The sequence below is a fragment of the Parus major genome, chromosome 2 (assembly GCF_001522545.3).
Source record: "Parus major isolate Abel chromosome 2, Parus_major1.1, whole genome shotgun sequence".
NCBI lineage: Eukaryota > Metazoa > Chordata > Aves > Passeriformes > Paridae > Parus > Parus major.
Genome location: NC_031769.1, coordinates 104,816,355 through 104,829,924, shown reverse-complemented (window position 1 = coordinate 104,829,924; position 13,570 = coordinate 104,816,355). Strand labels below are relative to the sequence as shown.

General features: G+C 39.3%; 2 protein-coding genes across 3 annotated transcripts in view; one reads left to right on the top strand and one right to left on the bottom strand.

Annotated features, from left to right (window-relative positions):
* NPC1 (NPC intracellular cholesterol transporter 1) overlaps window positions 1-11,298 on the top strand; it is a 27,274-nt gene extending 15,976 nt beyond the window's left edge. Inside the window, exons 11-25 of the mRNA XM_015617519.3 lie at window positions 452-554; window positions 1,486-1,675; window positions 2,070-2,252; window positions 2,902-3,016; window positions 3,839-3,966; window positions 4,056-4,196; window positions 4,774-4,863; window positions 4,976-5,166; window positions 5,977-6,092; window positions 6,647-6,776; window positions 7,485-7,685; window positions 8,479-8,710; window positions 8,929-9,042; window positions 9,790-9,952; window positions 10,537-11,298. Coding sequence (XP_015473005.1) covers window positions 452-554; window positions 1,486-1,675; window positions 2,070-2,252; window positions 2,902-3,016; window positions 3,839-3,966; window positions 4,056-4,196; window positions 4,774-4,863; window positions 4,976-5,166; window positions 5,977-6,092; window positions 6,647-6,776; window positions 7,485-7,685; window positions 8,479-8,710; window positions 8,929-9,042; window positions 9,790-9,952; window positions 10,537-10,619 — 2,180 coding nt within the window. The 3' untranslated portion in view covers window positions 10,620-11,298. The remainder of the gene's footprint in view (window positions 1-451; window positions 555-1,485; window positions 1,676-2,069; window positions 2,253-2,901; window positions 3,017-3,838; window positions 3,967-4,055; window positions 4,197-4,773; window positions 4,864-4,975; window positions 5,167-5,976; window positions 6,093-6,646; window positions 6,777-7,484; window positions 7,686-8,478; window positions 8,711-8,928; window positions 9,043-9,789; window positions 9,953-10,536) is intronic.
* The window catches only part of RMC1 (regulator of MON1-CCZ1), a 16,782-nt gene continuing 14,275 nt past the window's right edge, over window positions 11,064-13,570 (bottom strand). For both annotated transcript variants that reach the window (XM_015617520.2, XM_015617521.2), the window contains 6 exons: window positions 13,066-13,185; window positions 12,801-12,878; window positions 12,537-12,641; window positions 12,383-12,451; window positions 12,013-12,238; window positions 11,064-11,251 (listed from right to left, as the gene is read on the bottom strand). In XM_015617520.2, the coding sequence (XP_015473006.1) occupies window positions 11,172-11,251; window positions 12,013-12,238; window positions 12,383-12,451; window positions 12,537-12,641; window positions 12,801-12,878; window positions 13,066-13,185 (678 nt within the window). In that variant the 3' untranslated portion in view covers window positions 11,064-11,171. The remainder of the gene's footprint in view (window positions 11,252-12,012; window positions 12,239-12,382; window positions 12,452-12,536; window positions 12,642-12,800; window positions 12,879-13,065; window positions 13,186-13,570) is intronic.

The following is a 13,570-nucleotide window of genomic DNA, read 5'->3' as shown; positions in this document are numbered from 1 at the left end:
ATATTAAACTGTAGGAGATTTGTATTTGCTTTGAGTAAAATCTAAGTATGCAAGAGGTTTACATACTTAGATTTTACTTAATGCAAATTCATTTTGGTATTTATGAAGCCACATTTCTCATTAGATTGCAAGTCATAAGCAGTGGTTATATAGTAGCTCTTTGTCTAACCATGCAAAAAATTAATGTTGGGGTGTCATAAGCATGTTAAACAATGAATAATTACTCTGGAATGCAATCTGGAGTGTTTATCAACTTCTGTTCTTATTTCAGTAGGGTGTTTGAGAACTCTGGTGTTCAGTGGAGTTGTAGGGATGGGATTACTTTGGGAAATGCTGATTTTAAACTTATTTGTGTCTGCTATACTGGAATTATATTTACATATAAATATATATAAATAAAATATTGAGTTACATTTTTTAATGCCAACCTTCTTTTTTTTGTCTTCTATAGATGATAACTATAATAATGCCACAGCTCTTGTAATTACTTTTCCTGTCAACAACTACTACAATGACTCAAAAAAGCTGATGAAAGCCTTGGCATGGGAAAAAGAGTAAGTAGTCTTCCTGTGTTCTGAAATGCATACATGACTTAATGCAGCTTTCAATGTAAATAAAAAAGAAACACCTGCATTGTACTGACAGTTTTTCAGTATAACTACAGGGATGTTCTGAGAGGCAGCAAAACTGGTTAAAAACAGACTGTGCTGGTCATAAGACCTTTGCTTTGTCTTGCACATTTAATTTGCTTTGAGACATAGGTTCTAGTCCTCTTAGTGACCATCTAGCCCAGTAGTACTTGCCAATAAGTAACTTCAGAAAGGATTTATTTTATTGTGGCTAGAATTACACAGACTCTTTAATTTACTGGGCCATTAACCATGTGTGGAAAGGTCGAGCCTGATGCTTTAGTTCTTTACCTTTCATTTTTAAAAACGTCATCCAGAGGAACATTGAAGGCTTTCATTCCCATTACCACCTTGAAGACCTGGCTTACAAAGGCCAGCTGCTCTGGCTGTCAGTTCAGATAAAAACTGCTGTACTAGAAAGCTTGTGACAAAATAAAAGTATGACAAGCATCTGCCTGTGTCACAAGCACCTCTCAAATTGGGGAACTGAAACAAGGGCTAATGAATTTTTCCAGTACTGTAAGCATGCTTCAGTTATCTTTCATATGTGTATTCCTAGGTATAGCTTTGAGGAAAATTGTGCTTAGAGTTTGAAACAGTTCATGCAAGATACCTATTTGTCCTCGTATTCTGGAAGGAACATGGAAAGTATTTCAGCATAGTGTATTTCTAGTGCTTAGAGCAGTGTTCTAGGTATGTGTATCCAGCACCTCTCTTTAAAAACTGAGAATGGTCCATCAAAGTACTGTCTGGCTAGTGCACTCTTCTACCACACAAATGATGCAGTTTTTCTGCCAACTGACTTTCAAGTATTTATAGTGGAAGTGTGATCAACCTCTTGGTTTTATTTTTTTAGATTTATTAACTTTCTGAAGAACTATAATAATTCAAACTTAACTATATCATTTTCTGCTGAACGGAGTATTGAAGATGAGATCAACCGCGAAAGCAACAGTGATATTAGCGTTGTGTTGATAAGCTATATTGTGATGTTTGTGTACATCTCAATAGCTTTGGGACATATCCAGAGCTGTAGAAGACTGCTGGTATGTGTACAGTTTTCATTGCTATAAAGTATGAAGCTAGAGCTTGCTGATAGCTCTAAGTGATTTAACTATTTTTGCAGAATGCTGATGTTCAATTTCTTATTACAGTGTTGAGTTCCCCTTGGGCAGGAGTTAGGGGGAGCGCTGTTCTTGCAGTAGACCATTCATTTGTGTTTCATAGTCTCAGCTAAGTTCTTTCACTTGATGTTCAGTTAATATCAGCTTTAAGACTTGTAGTTTCGAGGTTGATTTTTATTTTTTTTTTTAAATATTTGTATCTTCAAAAACCCCTGAAAAGTTAGACTAAATGTTAGAATATGGCTTTTGCCTTGGCAGCAATCTATTCTGTGGGATGATGCTTGTTTGGCTGACGTTCAGTACAACTTTTTTTTAGGTGGATTCAAAGATCTCTCTGGGCATTGCAGGCATCCTGATTGTACTGAGCTCAGTAGCATGCTCTATAGGCATTTTCAGCTACTTTGGGATCCCACTGACACTGATTGTGATAGAAGTAATTCCTTTCTTGGTGCTGGCTATTGGTGTGGACAACATCTTCATTATGGTTCAGACACTTCAGGTATTTACTTTCATACAAACTCTTCTGAAAATGCCTGTCATTTTTGAAGTCTTTAAACTTGGAGCAGGAAGTCTTTTACGTTCCAGTGCTCAGCTCAATGTGAGCAGCTCTGGAATCTCACAAGGTATCTAGTGGAAGAAAGACAAGAATCTGTGTACATTCTACCTTCACAAAAAAGAACCCCAATTTATGTCTCTGCATTTTCTTACTGCTGCTTGATGTCAAAATAGTTGTAGAACTCAACTGATGTTTTGATCACTTGTAATTTTAGCATATTATAAGCAGTAGTCATGAACTAAACTACATGCTTTAGACTAGGGACTTCTGACACTAAGTCTTAGTGGGTAATCAGCTTTTAATTTGACAGGTTCAATAACCCACTGAAACTGGCACTGCCTCTGTTGAATGAGTAGTTTTATATGAAGTACTGAACTTAGTACTATATTTTAAATTTGAAGCAAGATGGGAAGTAATGTTCAGGCTGCTCTTGTTTAAGAGTCTTAGCTGTTTTTAATCAATCTCTTGTTAATGTAGTGAAAACAACAAAAGAGTTTAGGATATTTTAAAGTTTTGGGTGTTTTTAAGCCATATGAAATAGCTTTATGAATTACATGATTCCTAATAATAATAAATTATTGCCTTAAAACAGAGAGATGAACGCCTTCAGGGTGAAACTCTGGATAAACAGATTGGCAGAGTCTTGGGAGATGTGGCACCCAGTATGTTTCTCTCATCCTTTTCGGAGACTGTGGCATTCTTTCTTGGTAATACTCCTTTAATATTTGAAGCTAAGGGCCCTATCATAACTGTGTGATGCAAGGATAAATGCAATACTAAAATATAATAGTAAAGTAGGAATTTGTAGGGGCGGTTTAGCTTAGTTGTTCATTACTATTAAGTTAAACGTCTGCTGGGGAGATAGGTACTGGTGTACTTTAAGACTTTGGCACAGTTAAAAAGATCCAGTATTGAATCTGTCAAGCTTTTCAGCCTTGAAAGACTGGAGGTTTTTACTGATTTGCAGTGACTGACAAAGTCTAAATTTGATCTTAGGTAGATAAAATATCAGGGTGTATGAACTATATTGCGTTTAGTCATCTTGCCAAAATGTCCCTTGGCTGGAAAAGTGCCCCTATGACAGATTTATGTTTGAGGCTCACTTTACAATGATTTAGAGGTAAATATTTTGTTACTGTACAAGTATAATTTGGCTTCTTTCATAATGGCTTTGTTTACCTACAGTGTAATTTGTCATTGGATCACTTGCATTGATTGGAATGGTTTAATATTAAAGCAAGATGTTGCCTGACAGCACTGCTTAACTGCCCTGTTACACAGTCTGCACCTAAATTTGGAATTGAGAAATGGGTTAGAACTAGTCACTTCTTTGCAGAGCCTCAGTGCTGTTAAACAGGTCAAAGACAGCAGCTGTAGCCAGGCTTGTATGAGCTGTTTCCTTTGCTCTGGAAAGAAAGGCTCTTTGTCCTGCTATGAGGCTACCACTTAAACTGGATGTTTGTGTAGAACATGCTCGTGCATTTCTAGGAGAAGGGAGCTCTCTTAACAATCTGGGTCACTTCCTCCAGGGACACTGTCTACGATGCCAGCGGTTCGCACGTTCTCCCTGTTTGCTGGAATGGCTGTGCTCATAGACTTCATTCTTCAAGTGACTTGCTTCGTGAGTCTCCTGGGCTTGGATATTAAGCGTCAAGAGGTGAGTATAAGTGCACCTGTGACTGCAGTGTAATGGGGATGATGACATCTGCAGAGCTGCTCTAACTCTGGCATTTAATCCATTTTCAGAGTAATAGACTGGATATTCTGTGTTGCATCAAAAGCAGTGAAGAAACGAGCGGAGTCCAGCGTTCTGAGAGCATGTTATTTCTGTTCTTCAAAAATCTGTTTTCTCCATATCTGCTCAAAGATTGGATGAGACCAATAGTAGTATGTATAATCAATTTACAGTAAGCCATCATCTAAACTTGAGCAAAAGAGCAGTGAGCCTGAAGACCTAAATAGGGAAGAAAAATCTTGAAACCAGTGAAACAAATGAAGCTTCTAGTACTTTTGTTCTCAGCATAAGAATAGAAATAAGCTTTTGTAACTGCAAAAGTATTTCAGTAAATAGGGGCTTGATCATGGATTGTCCAAAGCCCAGATTTAAGAGTTGCATTGCAGACAATCAAATTACTTTAGCCCATGTGAAAAAATCAGCATGTGTTGGCTTTTACACTGCATTAATCCAGAGCATTTTTGCTGAATCCATGATTCAGTTTAAGGTTGTTGTGCTTATTTACAGAAGGTGTTTGTAACTTTTACTGCTGATTTCTAAGAATAAATTTCCTTACAGTTCTAGAGGGATGTTTTGAGTAACTATGTTTTACTGCTGCTGTTTTATTAACCCTGGGTAGCATATTTAAACTAGAGCCTCTTTGCATGGTCCCTATTAGCTTAACAAATGAGCCCTATTGCCTGTTGTTTCTGTACAGTTCTCACTTGCATGGATTTGCTTTTTTTGCAGATAGCAGTGTTTGTGGGTATCCTGTCATTCAGTGCAGCAGTTATGCACAATGTAGAGATTGGACTGGATCAATCTCTCTCAATGCCAGATGTAAGTCTTATGATTGTGTCACTGTTCAGCAGTTTGTGGCTGAATTGAAACTTGATACTTTGTTGTGCTACCTCAACATTCTATATTAGTAACTCAAAACTTTCCCTTGAAGGACTCCTATGTAATAGATTACTTCAGCCATATCAACAAGTACCTGCATGCAGGTCCTCCTGTCTACTTTGTCCTAGAAGAAGGACACAACTACACCTCTTTGGAAGGGCAGAACATGGTGTGTGGTGGAATGGGATGTAATAATGATTCACTTGTCCAGCAAGTCTTCAATGCTGCAGAAATTGGTAGCTAGTAAGTCTTTTATGCTTGTCTGCGTAGTTGTATGGAAGAGATGTAGTGGAGCGGTGTGTCCTCCTGATTTAGCTCAGGCTCAGCTAATGAGCTAAAAATGTAAACTGACATTCTATTTTACTTGCTTTATATTGGGGGTTTGGGAGGGAGGGGGTTGGAAGCAGCTGTGGCAATCATCTAGAGTGAGGATAAAACCTATCTGGACTGGTGGGATACATTGATGTACTTGGGTTTGTAAAAGGGGCTTGATCCTTCAAGGAATCTTGGAATGATAGTAAGAAAAACTCATGAAAACCTCTCAGCAGTGTTATGATGTTCTGGAAAATGGCTGCATGCTCAGTTTCTAAACCTGGTGAATAAACTAGGCTAGTCTGGGGAGGCTAAGCAGGAATTTCATCTGGAGCTAAAAACTCAAGCAAGTCTTTTCCCAATTCCTTCCACTGTAGTTCATTTCAGCCTAACTGAAGGAGGAGCTTTGCTTGAAAACTGAGATAACAGCCTTGAGAAGGCTGACCTAGAACAGAGTGGAGTAAGATGGGGAAAAGAGTGGGTAGGAGAATAGAAAGCTGAGCTTGGCAGTAGAACAGGATGCAGTGAAAAAACTACTGTTTTTTAGATGCAGTGTTCTGAGCTACCTGAGCATTATGGCTCTTGGATGGGATACTAGAGCACGGGACTATATGAAGAGCTGAGTAGATTTGACAAGAATGAGTTGACATGGCATAAATTAGCACTGGAGAGATCAAGTGATATGTTTTGGAATTAGACATAAAATTACTGATGATGGATATATTGTGGTATTTTTATTAGCACGAGGATAGGCTATGCCCCATCATCCTGGATTGATGACTACTTTGACTGGGTGAAGCCACAGTCTTCCTGCTGCAGAGTCTACAATACCACTGGACAGTTCTGCAATGCTTCAGGTATTGGCATCCATCTTGTTGCTAGTGGATTAGCTTAGTTTATAAGTTTCACAGCCAAAATATTTCCTCATGGTATGAGTCAAGCAAATACCTTTTCTTACTGTAAGTAGGAACCTCTTGAGTTGTTCTCTTAATTTATTTGAACTGCTGTTTGAGTGACCTTAAATATTCTACTGGAATGCTGCAGACTGAAAACAGCCTACCTAGACAGCCAGTGTAACTTGCTGTAAAAATTCTGATCCTTCTGTTGGTTTTCTTAGAGCACACAAACTTGGAGCTCTGCTTTTGTGCAGTTCCTTCAGCTGGGTGTAGTTGTCATCAGATCTAACAGATAAATACACAAGTAAGAGTTCTCTGACAGGCCTTGCTTTAGTAGCAATAAATCAAATTAAGGACTACAAATCTTATATGGAATTTCAGGATGGATCAGTTAGTTCATCAGTAAATATGCTTTTAGTGGAATTGCATCCTGCAGTGACGCAAGTCAGAAGTTACTAGTGTTAGGAAAAAGCATACTTGATCCTGTAGATGACCTTCTTCCTCTATTTCTTCAGTCAGCGATCCATCCTGCACTCGTTGTCGACCACTGACTCAAGAAGGCAAGCAGAGACCACAGGGTGAAGACTTCATGACCTTTTTGCCAATGTTCCTATCAGACAACCCTAATCCGAAATGTGGCAAAGGGTAAGAGCCTTATTCCACAGGCTCTGCTTAGACCAGTGTGTTAAAGATGCTTGCTCTGGATTTTGTCTGGAGGTTAGATACCTAATGTCCTCCTAAAAGCCATACAAACATTGACATCTCACCGGTTCTGTACTATTTTCTGAGAAAAAAAACCCAACAGATTCATTATCAACTAAATGGAACAGCAGCTTTCCTGTGTACGAAGAGAGACAACATCTATGGTCAGTCTGTTCTAGAATATCCTGTGCAATCTTGAAATGTCTTGTGCTCTGAAGCTTTTATAGTTTTGGAAACTGCTGGAAACAACTACCAGCTCTTAGCCCCCTAAAGGGCACCTACAAGAGAGCCAGAGAGAGACTTTTTACAAGGGGGTGTAGTGCTAGACAAGGAGGCATAGCTTTAAAATTAAAGAGGGTAGGTTTAGATTAGATGGTAGGAAGGAATTCTTTACTCTGAGGACAGTGAGGCACTGGAATAGATTGCCCAGAGAAGCTGTGCCCCATCCCTAGAAGTGTTCAAGGCCAGGTGGAATGGGATGTGAGCAACCATAGTCTAGTGGAAGGTGTTCCTGCTCATGGCAGAGGTGGAACTAGATGATCTTAATGCTCCCTCCCAACTCAAACCATTCTATGATTCCATAGGATTATATGTTATAAAAGCTAATAAATTTGAATGGTGCTGACACCTGATATGTACTTGTTTTTATAGAGGACATGCTGCATATAATTCTGCTGTCAACTTCATAAACAACAAAACTGAGGTTGGAGCCACTTACTTTATGACTTACCATACTGTACTGAAAACATCATCTGATTTTATTGATGCTATGAGTAAAGCTCGGATTATAGCAGACAATATTACTGAAACCATGGGCATCAAAGAGAAGAACTACCGGGTGTTTCCTTACAGGTATGGTTAGATCTTTCTTGACTTGGTGACAAACACTTGAGCAACACATAAAAGGTGCTGGCTAATAACATTTTAGGAATCTGAGATTTGTCTAACAGGAGCTAATGCAAAAACTTGGGGATTTCTAATAAAACTAGGAAGATATAATTTGTATCCATAGCACTGGCTTCTTATGTCATTGATAACTAACTTAAATCCCTCACTACAAAGGTACATCTGACTCCATTTTTGGGCATTTCCTAGCTTTCATAGTAGGGTTTAATAGTTCAAACATAAGCAGATATGTTGACATGGGTAGTTGCAAGCTGTGATGTGAATGTTTTGACTTTAAATAAGTTATTTAAATATAAAGCAAATGCAGCAGCAATGTCAAGTATAGGAGTACCCTTATCTAATTCTACCTTCCCAACAAGTACCACACTAAAATCTAGTTGGAGCTGGTATCTGTACATCTGAAATACTGATTTCTGCATCAGAGAATCCTACCTGTCCATCTGCAGTAGCTCCTGCAGGTATCAAAATGGATCTGAGCACCTACCTTCTGGTATCTACAGTAGATGCTTATATTGAAATATGGGAATTACACTGACTTCCAGACCATGATCTTTATGTGAAGTGTTAGTGAGGAATTAACTCCTACAGAATGCTGGCTGTTACATGACATTCCACTGACACAAGGAAGCCACTGTTGGTGACTTCTGTCAGGGGAACTACTTTATCCTTAGCACAGAATATCTAATATTGGCATATAAAGGTGAAGATGGCTAATGACAACCTCTCTCTTTTTCTACAGTGTGTTTTATGTCTTCTATGAACAATACTTGACAATTGTGCACGATGCTATCTTTAACCTCTGCATCTCTTTGGGATCAATATTTCTGGTGACAACTGTGCTTCTTGGTTTTGAAGTATGGGCTGCTGTTGTGGTTTCGATAACTATTGCTATGATAATCGTCAACATGTTTGGAGTGATGTGGCTCTGGGGCATCAGCTTGAATGCAGTTTCATTAGTAAATCTTGTCATGGTAAGTCAACAAGACCTCTTCTGTTTCCAAGTTTTGCAACAGCCTCTGGGAAGCAACACTAAACTTGTAACTTCCTGTGGTACTTCAGCCCTGAGCACTGATGACATCTCTACCAGCTGCTAGGAATCTTTCTAGCCCATCCAGAATTCTGAGTAGAGACCTTGTCATTAAAGTGCTCATCTAACTGATATTTTCTCGTGTTTCCCTTCACTCTTCAGAGCTGTGGTATCGCTGTGGAATTCTGCAGTCATGTGACAAGAGCGTTCACCATCAGTACCAAGGGCAGTAGAGTGGAGCGTGCGGAAGAAGCTCTGTCTCACATGGGCAGCTCAGTGAGTATCTGCTGGGTGGGGAGGGGGAAAGGAGTAGCCAACTAACAGCCTTACTATTGTAAGAAATGTTATAGGTGACAGTCTTAAGTCATAAAGATGGCCTTGCTTTTTCTTTTTGGAATGCTTTAAGCTGTTAAGGACACATAGGCTTCTACTAGTAATAGGGCTGATGAAGACTCCTTTTTAATCTGATGTTACTGCCTAATAGTAGAGGAGAGCTAAATGCTTTAGCTGAACTAGTAGTTTGAATAAACCTCAAATTGTACCATTAAAATTCAAGTGTTTCTCTTCCAGATAGTCAGATATGACTAGGAAAGGTGGTTGTGAGTATGGGATGCAGTTGGAACGTGTAGAGAACAAGTAGAGCTCAGTGCTAGGCAGTGCTGTCAAGTCACTTATCTTAGACTAAGTGACCTGTATGGGGTTGGAATGGACAGTTCTTGTGATGTGTGTACCACACCAGGTACAAAACTTCACTGGAATGTGAGTTAATTTAAGTAATGGTTTTCACTTCTATCTGCCTGAAGCAAAAATTAATTAGGTGGCTGCACAGATCAGAGTGGATTTTTAATCATACTGAGCCTGTCCTGTGGGACCAAAAAGATGATCTCTTTTCCTGAGTGCATCTTGATTTAGTTCTAGACTGGCAGTGCAGGATATAGGAGCCTTAGATTACACTTAGAAATGCTAAATACTTGAAGGAAATGGATTACCTGCTTATCACTTAAACACTTTCTTTATTGCCAGGTTTTCAGTGGTATCACACTGACCAAATTCGGAGGAATTGTAGTATTGGCTTTTTCCAAATCTCAGATCTTCAAGATATTCTACTTCAGGATGTATCTAGCTATGGTTGTGCTGGGAGCAACACATGGACTGATATTTCTTCCAGTTCTGCTTAGTTACATAGGTAAGATGTGACAGTCTGCTCTATACCACACTTCAAACAAAAATAGCTTTTCCATGATGTGGAAAGTCTTGCAGAGATGAAAAGCAGCACTTGAATCTGCCTCTATCATAGTGACCTGTCCTTTGGAAAACAAAGGTTGACTGGTGGCACTGCAGGCTCCCTGTTGTGGGCTTGCTGAACTGAAGCAAAGGGGTTGCACTTTGCTGGGCTTTGTGAAGGTGGCTGCTGGGCCCCTGTGATCCCCAAGAGCAGCATGATTAGCATGGTTCAGCATGGGGACAGGATGGTGGGTGGAAGCAGCAAACCTCCTGCAGGTCACTGTTCCTGCATTTGAAGAAACCATCTTGCCTTGCAGCAAGGATGGTCCAAGCACTGTCCTCTTGAATTTGAAAATGCATGTGTATAGTGTAGTCCCTAAAGGCAGACTTAAACTGAGCCTTTGTTGGGGCTGACAGTTACTAACAGCTGAGCAGAAGCACACTTCTGAATGTTAAGCTGGCCCTAGACAGTAAGATCATGCATGCTTCCTGATGACTGATCAGCTGCAATGTGGAGCCTTTGGATAACTCTCTTCTCTCACTCAGGCCCATCAGTAAATAAAGCCAAGACTCGTGCTGCACAAGAGAGGACCAGAGGTACAGAACGGGAGAGACTCCTCTACTTCTAGTTTTTAACAGTGTTCAGTGGACTGCTTGAACTGCGGCTTAGGCCCAACTCCTAAGAAGTGAAGCGCAGCAATGTTCTATGACTATCACACTGTAACCACCACAGACTTGACTCCTGCACAGATTCAACTAGAAGATACCAGCTGCAGCTTTGGACATAGCTTTAAACTCAGGAAATGCTAAGTGTGGCTCAAGTAACAGTATTACTAAAACTAGATGTGTTAATAAGACTACTAAAACACTTCTGTTTTCAAGAGGTTGCATCTTTTTCCTCCAGACACCTAAACCAGCTGTAGTGAGAGTTGAATACCATTTTGTCAAATTGAGGTGATGTGTATGAGAATGGACTGCTAAACCACTGACACTAATTTTAAATGCAGGTCAATGCAATTTTTGTCTCTATTTTTAGGGGGAAGCCATCACAAGTTGTAATATTTTTAGTACTATTTGCCAAAATGTCTTGTATATACTTTATTATAAAATAGCAATTTTGTAGTTCAAAAATCTACTTAAATGCAATAAATTAAGTTTATACATTTCAGTGGAAGAGTCTTTCAGAATGTTGTGGGTTTCATGAGAGCTTGTTCTCCAAAAACTTGTTTGAAGAAGGTGACATGTTCTTCACAGTGCTCACCTAAGGGATACAAAATAAAAGTTCATGTTCACTTTCCAACTTAGAAACCAAGATTGTGTAACACATGATTGTGTAATTTCACTTACTTTCACTTATTTGTACTAATTTTTATCTTTAATGCCTTTGAGTACCAGAGTTGAACAGACAGAAAGCATTGGAATACTGAAGTATTTCCAGTCCTGTGACTGGTATTCTCAAGGTGAAGCAGATGTTTGATCTAGTTCATGTATCTAACCAGCAAGATTCACAGCCATGTGAATTGGATTTTGACTTTACTGTCAAAATACAAGAGCATGGTGTAGGATTCTGTGCCTACAGAAAGTCTGGTGATTACAAACATATTGCTGGTGCAAGCTGTTTGGTTTGGCTTTTAAAGGAAGAACTGGAGCATAAAACAAGGCTTGAATTTTTGTAACTACTTGAAATAGACAACTGAACTCTAAGGTTTCCCAGTGTGGTTGCTGACTTCAAGAGAAAGCACTAATGTGAGATAATGGCTAAGCTAAGCAGTGGGAGCAACTGCAAGTCAAACAGGTTCACCTGCAAGTTTATGTTTAGCTCAGCCTCTTTACTCCTAAGTGCAGTAGACAAAGGAGTAAGACAAATTAATTTAGAAATGTGCTTAAAGGTGAGTATAAAATACAGGCTAATATGTGCCAAGAGTTTTATCATCTAATACAGACTCAACTGGACTGGAAGTGAAACAAGTCTTAGCTGTGTTTGCACAAGTGAGTGTGTTGGTCAAACTGCTTATTGCTTACCTGGTGTGAAGCTGGGGTTTCCTCGTAACCGCTGGTTTCTTTGTTCAAAGAATCGGAATATGGTGTAGAAAAGCATCTCATCCTCTGCTTGTTTCGCTGCATCAAGGAATTTGCGGGCTGAAATGCTGTCATGTCCTCCAATACCCCTGATGAATCTCAAGGCAGCCAAAACTTGATGTTTGGACAACAGAACTTCCACTATTTCATCATTTGCTGTGGAAAGTCTCTGTGAAGTCAATCACAGCTGTAAGACAGTGTTTCTAATGCATGCAAATGATTGATGCTAGTTAATGACTTCAAGGTCAGGGAAGCTGTTTGACCAGTCTAACCCACATTGGGACAGGGACTTACAAGAGCCAGAAATGCTTACTTTTAGCATGTCCAGTGAGAGCTGATGTGCAGGAGGGTAAATGCTTTCCAGGGACAGTAAGAGACAAGCCTAAGGCAAAAGTAGAAATGACCTTAAAATTCTGAAGGCTTCCCACCTCCCTCACTAGCATATTGGAGCTACTTGTCTTACATACCAAGGGCTTGGAATCACTGAGCACATGGTACTGCAGAAACTGATGGAGCATGTAGAACAAGTTGTGTTGAACAAGGGTTTTAATGACCAGCTCATACAAGTAGTGCTGTAAATGCAGGAAGACAATCAAAGGTATGTCTCTATATGTGCTTTTACAATCTAAAAGTCAATATTGTATAGAACTTACACATGTGACCAAAACAGGACTAAAACTGCATGTAATTTCATGGAGTGGGGCAATGTACTTAGCATATCAGTGATTTACCTGAACTGCAATCTGGAACTGGTTGAGAGAGCGAATGTATTCCATCAAAACAGCTATAGTGAATTTGTGAGGTGCTTCCTGGACAAAGAAGAAAGTGTTAGATGGAACTTCTGTTAATAACCCCATAAGAATAGACATCAAAATACCCTAATCCTGACAAAGCTTCCTGCAGCCCATTTCAAGCTGTCAACTTAAGTTAGCTGATCTGAGACTGCTGCCAAATTAGCCCTTAAATTTATTTCATTAGTCCTTAAAATTAACTTACCTTCTTCTCTGTAAAAACTGATAAAACATGTGTGTACATATCAGACTGGTCAATAACTGCTTGAGTGCGGACAGGACGTTTCAAGAGTGGATTACTTCTACTCAGGCCTGTTTCTACCACCTAGGAGAAAAAAAAAGAAGTATTTTGAAAAGAAAACTGTAGTTTAGTGCAGTTCTGAGTCAGTCACAGTGTTTTCTGTTTCAAACACAACTATAAACTTGTTAACAAGGAAATTAATATCTGTGGTCATATTATATTAGATGCATCTTGTTCAGTGGGGCTTTCATATTAAATTTAAAACCACTTTTTAAACTTACATAAATACAGCTGCTCTTATATACCTCAAAGCCAGGAGATGAATCTAACTAACTACACTGACACAGGCCCTCAGGTTAGAAGAGTTTTGAGTATGTGACTATACTCTGAGTTAGCATTTGAATTTGGTATGTTAACAAAGTAACTGAGATGTATCAGGACTGCCTCTTATGCCATGATACAGTGTGCA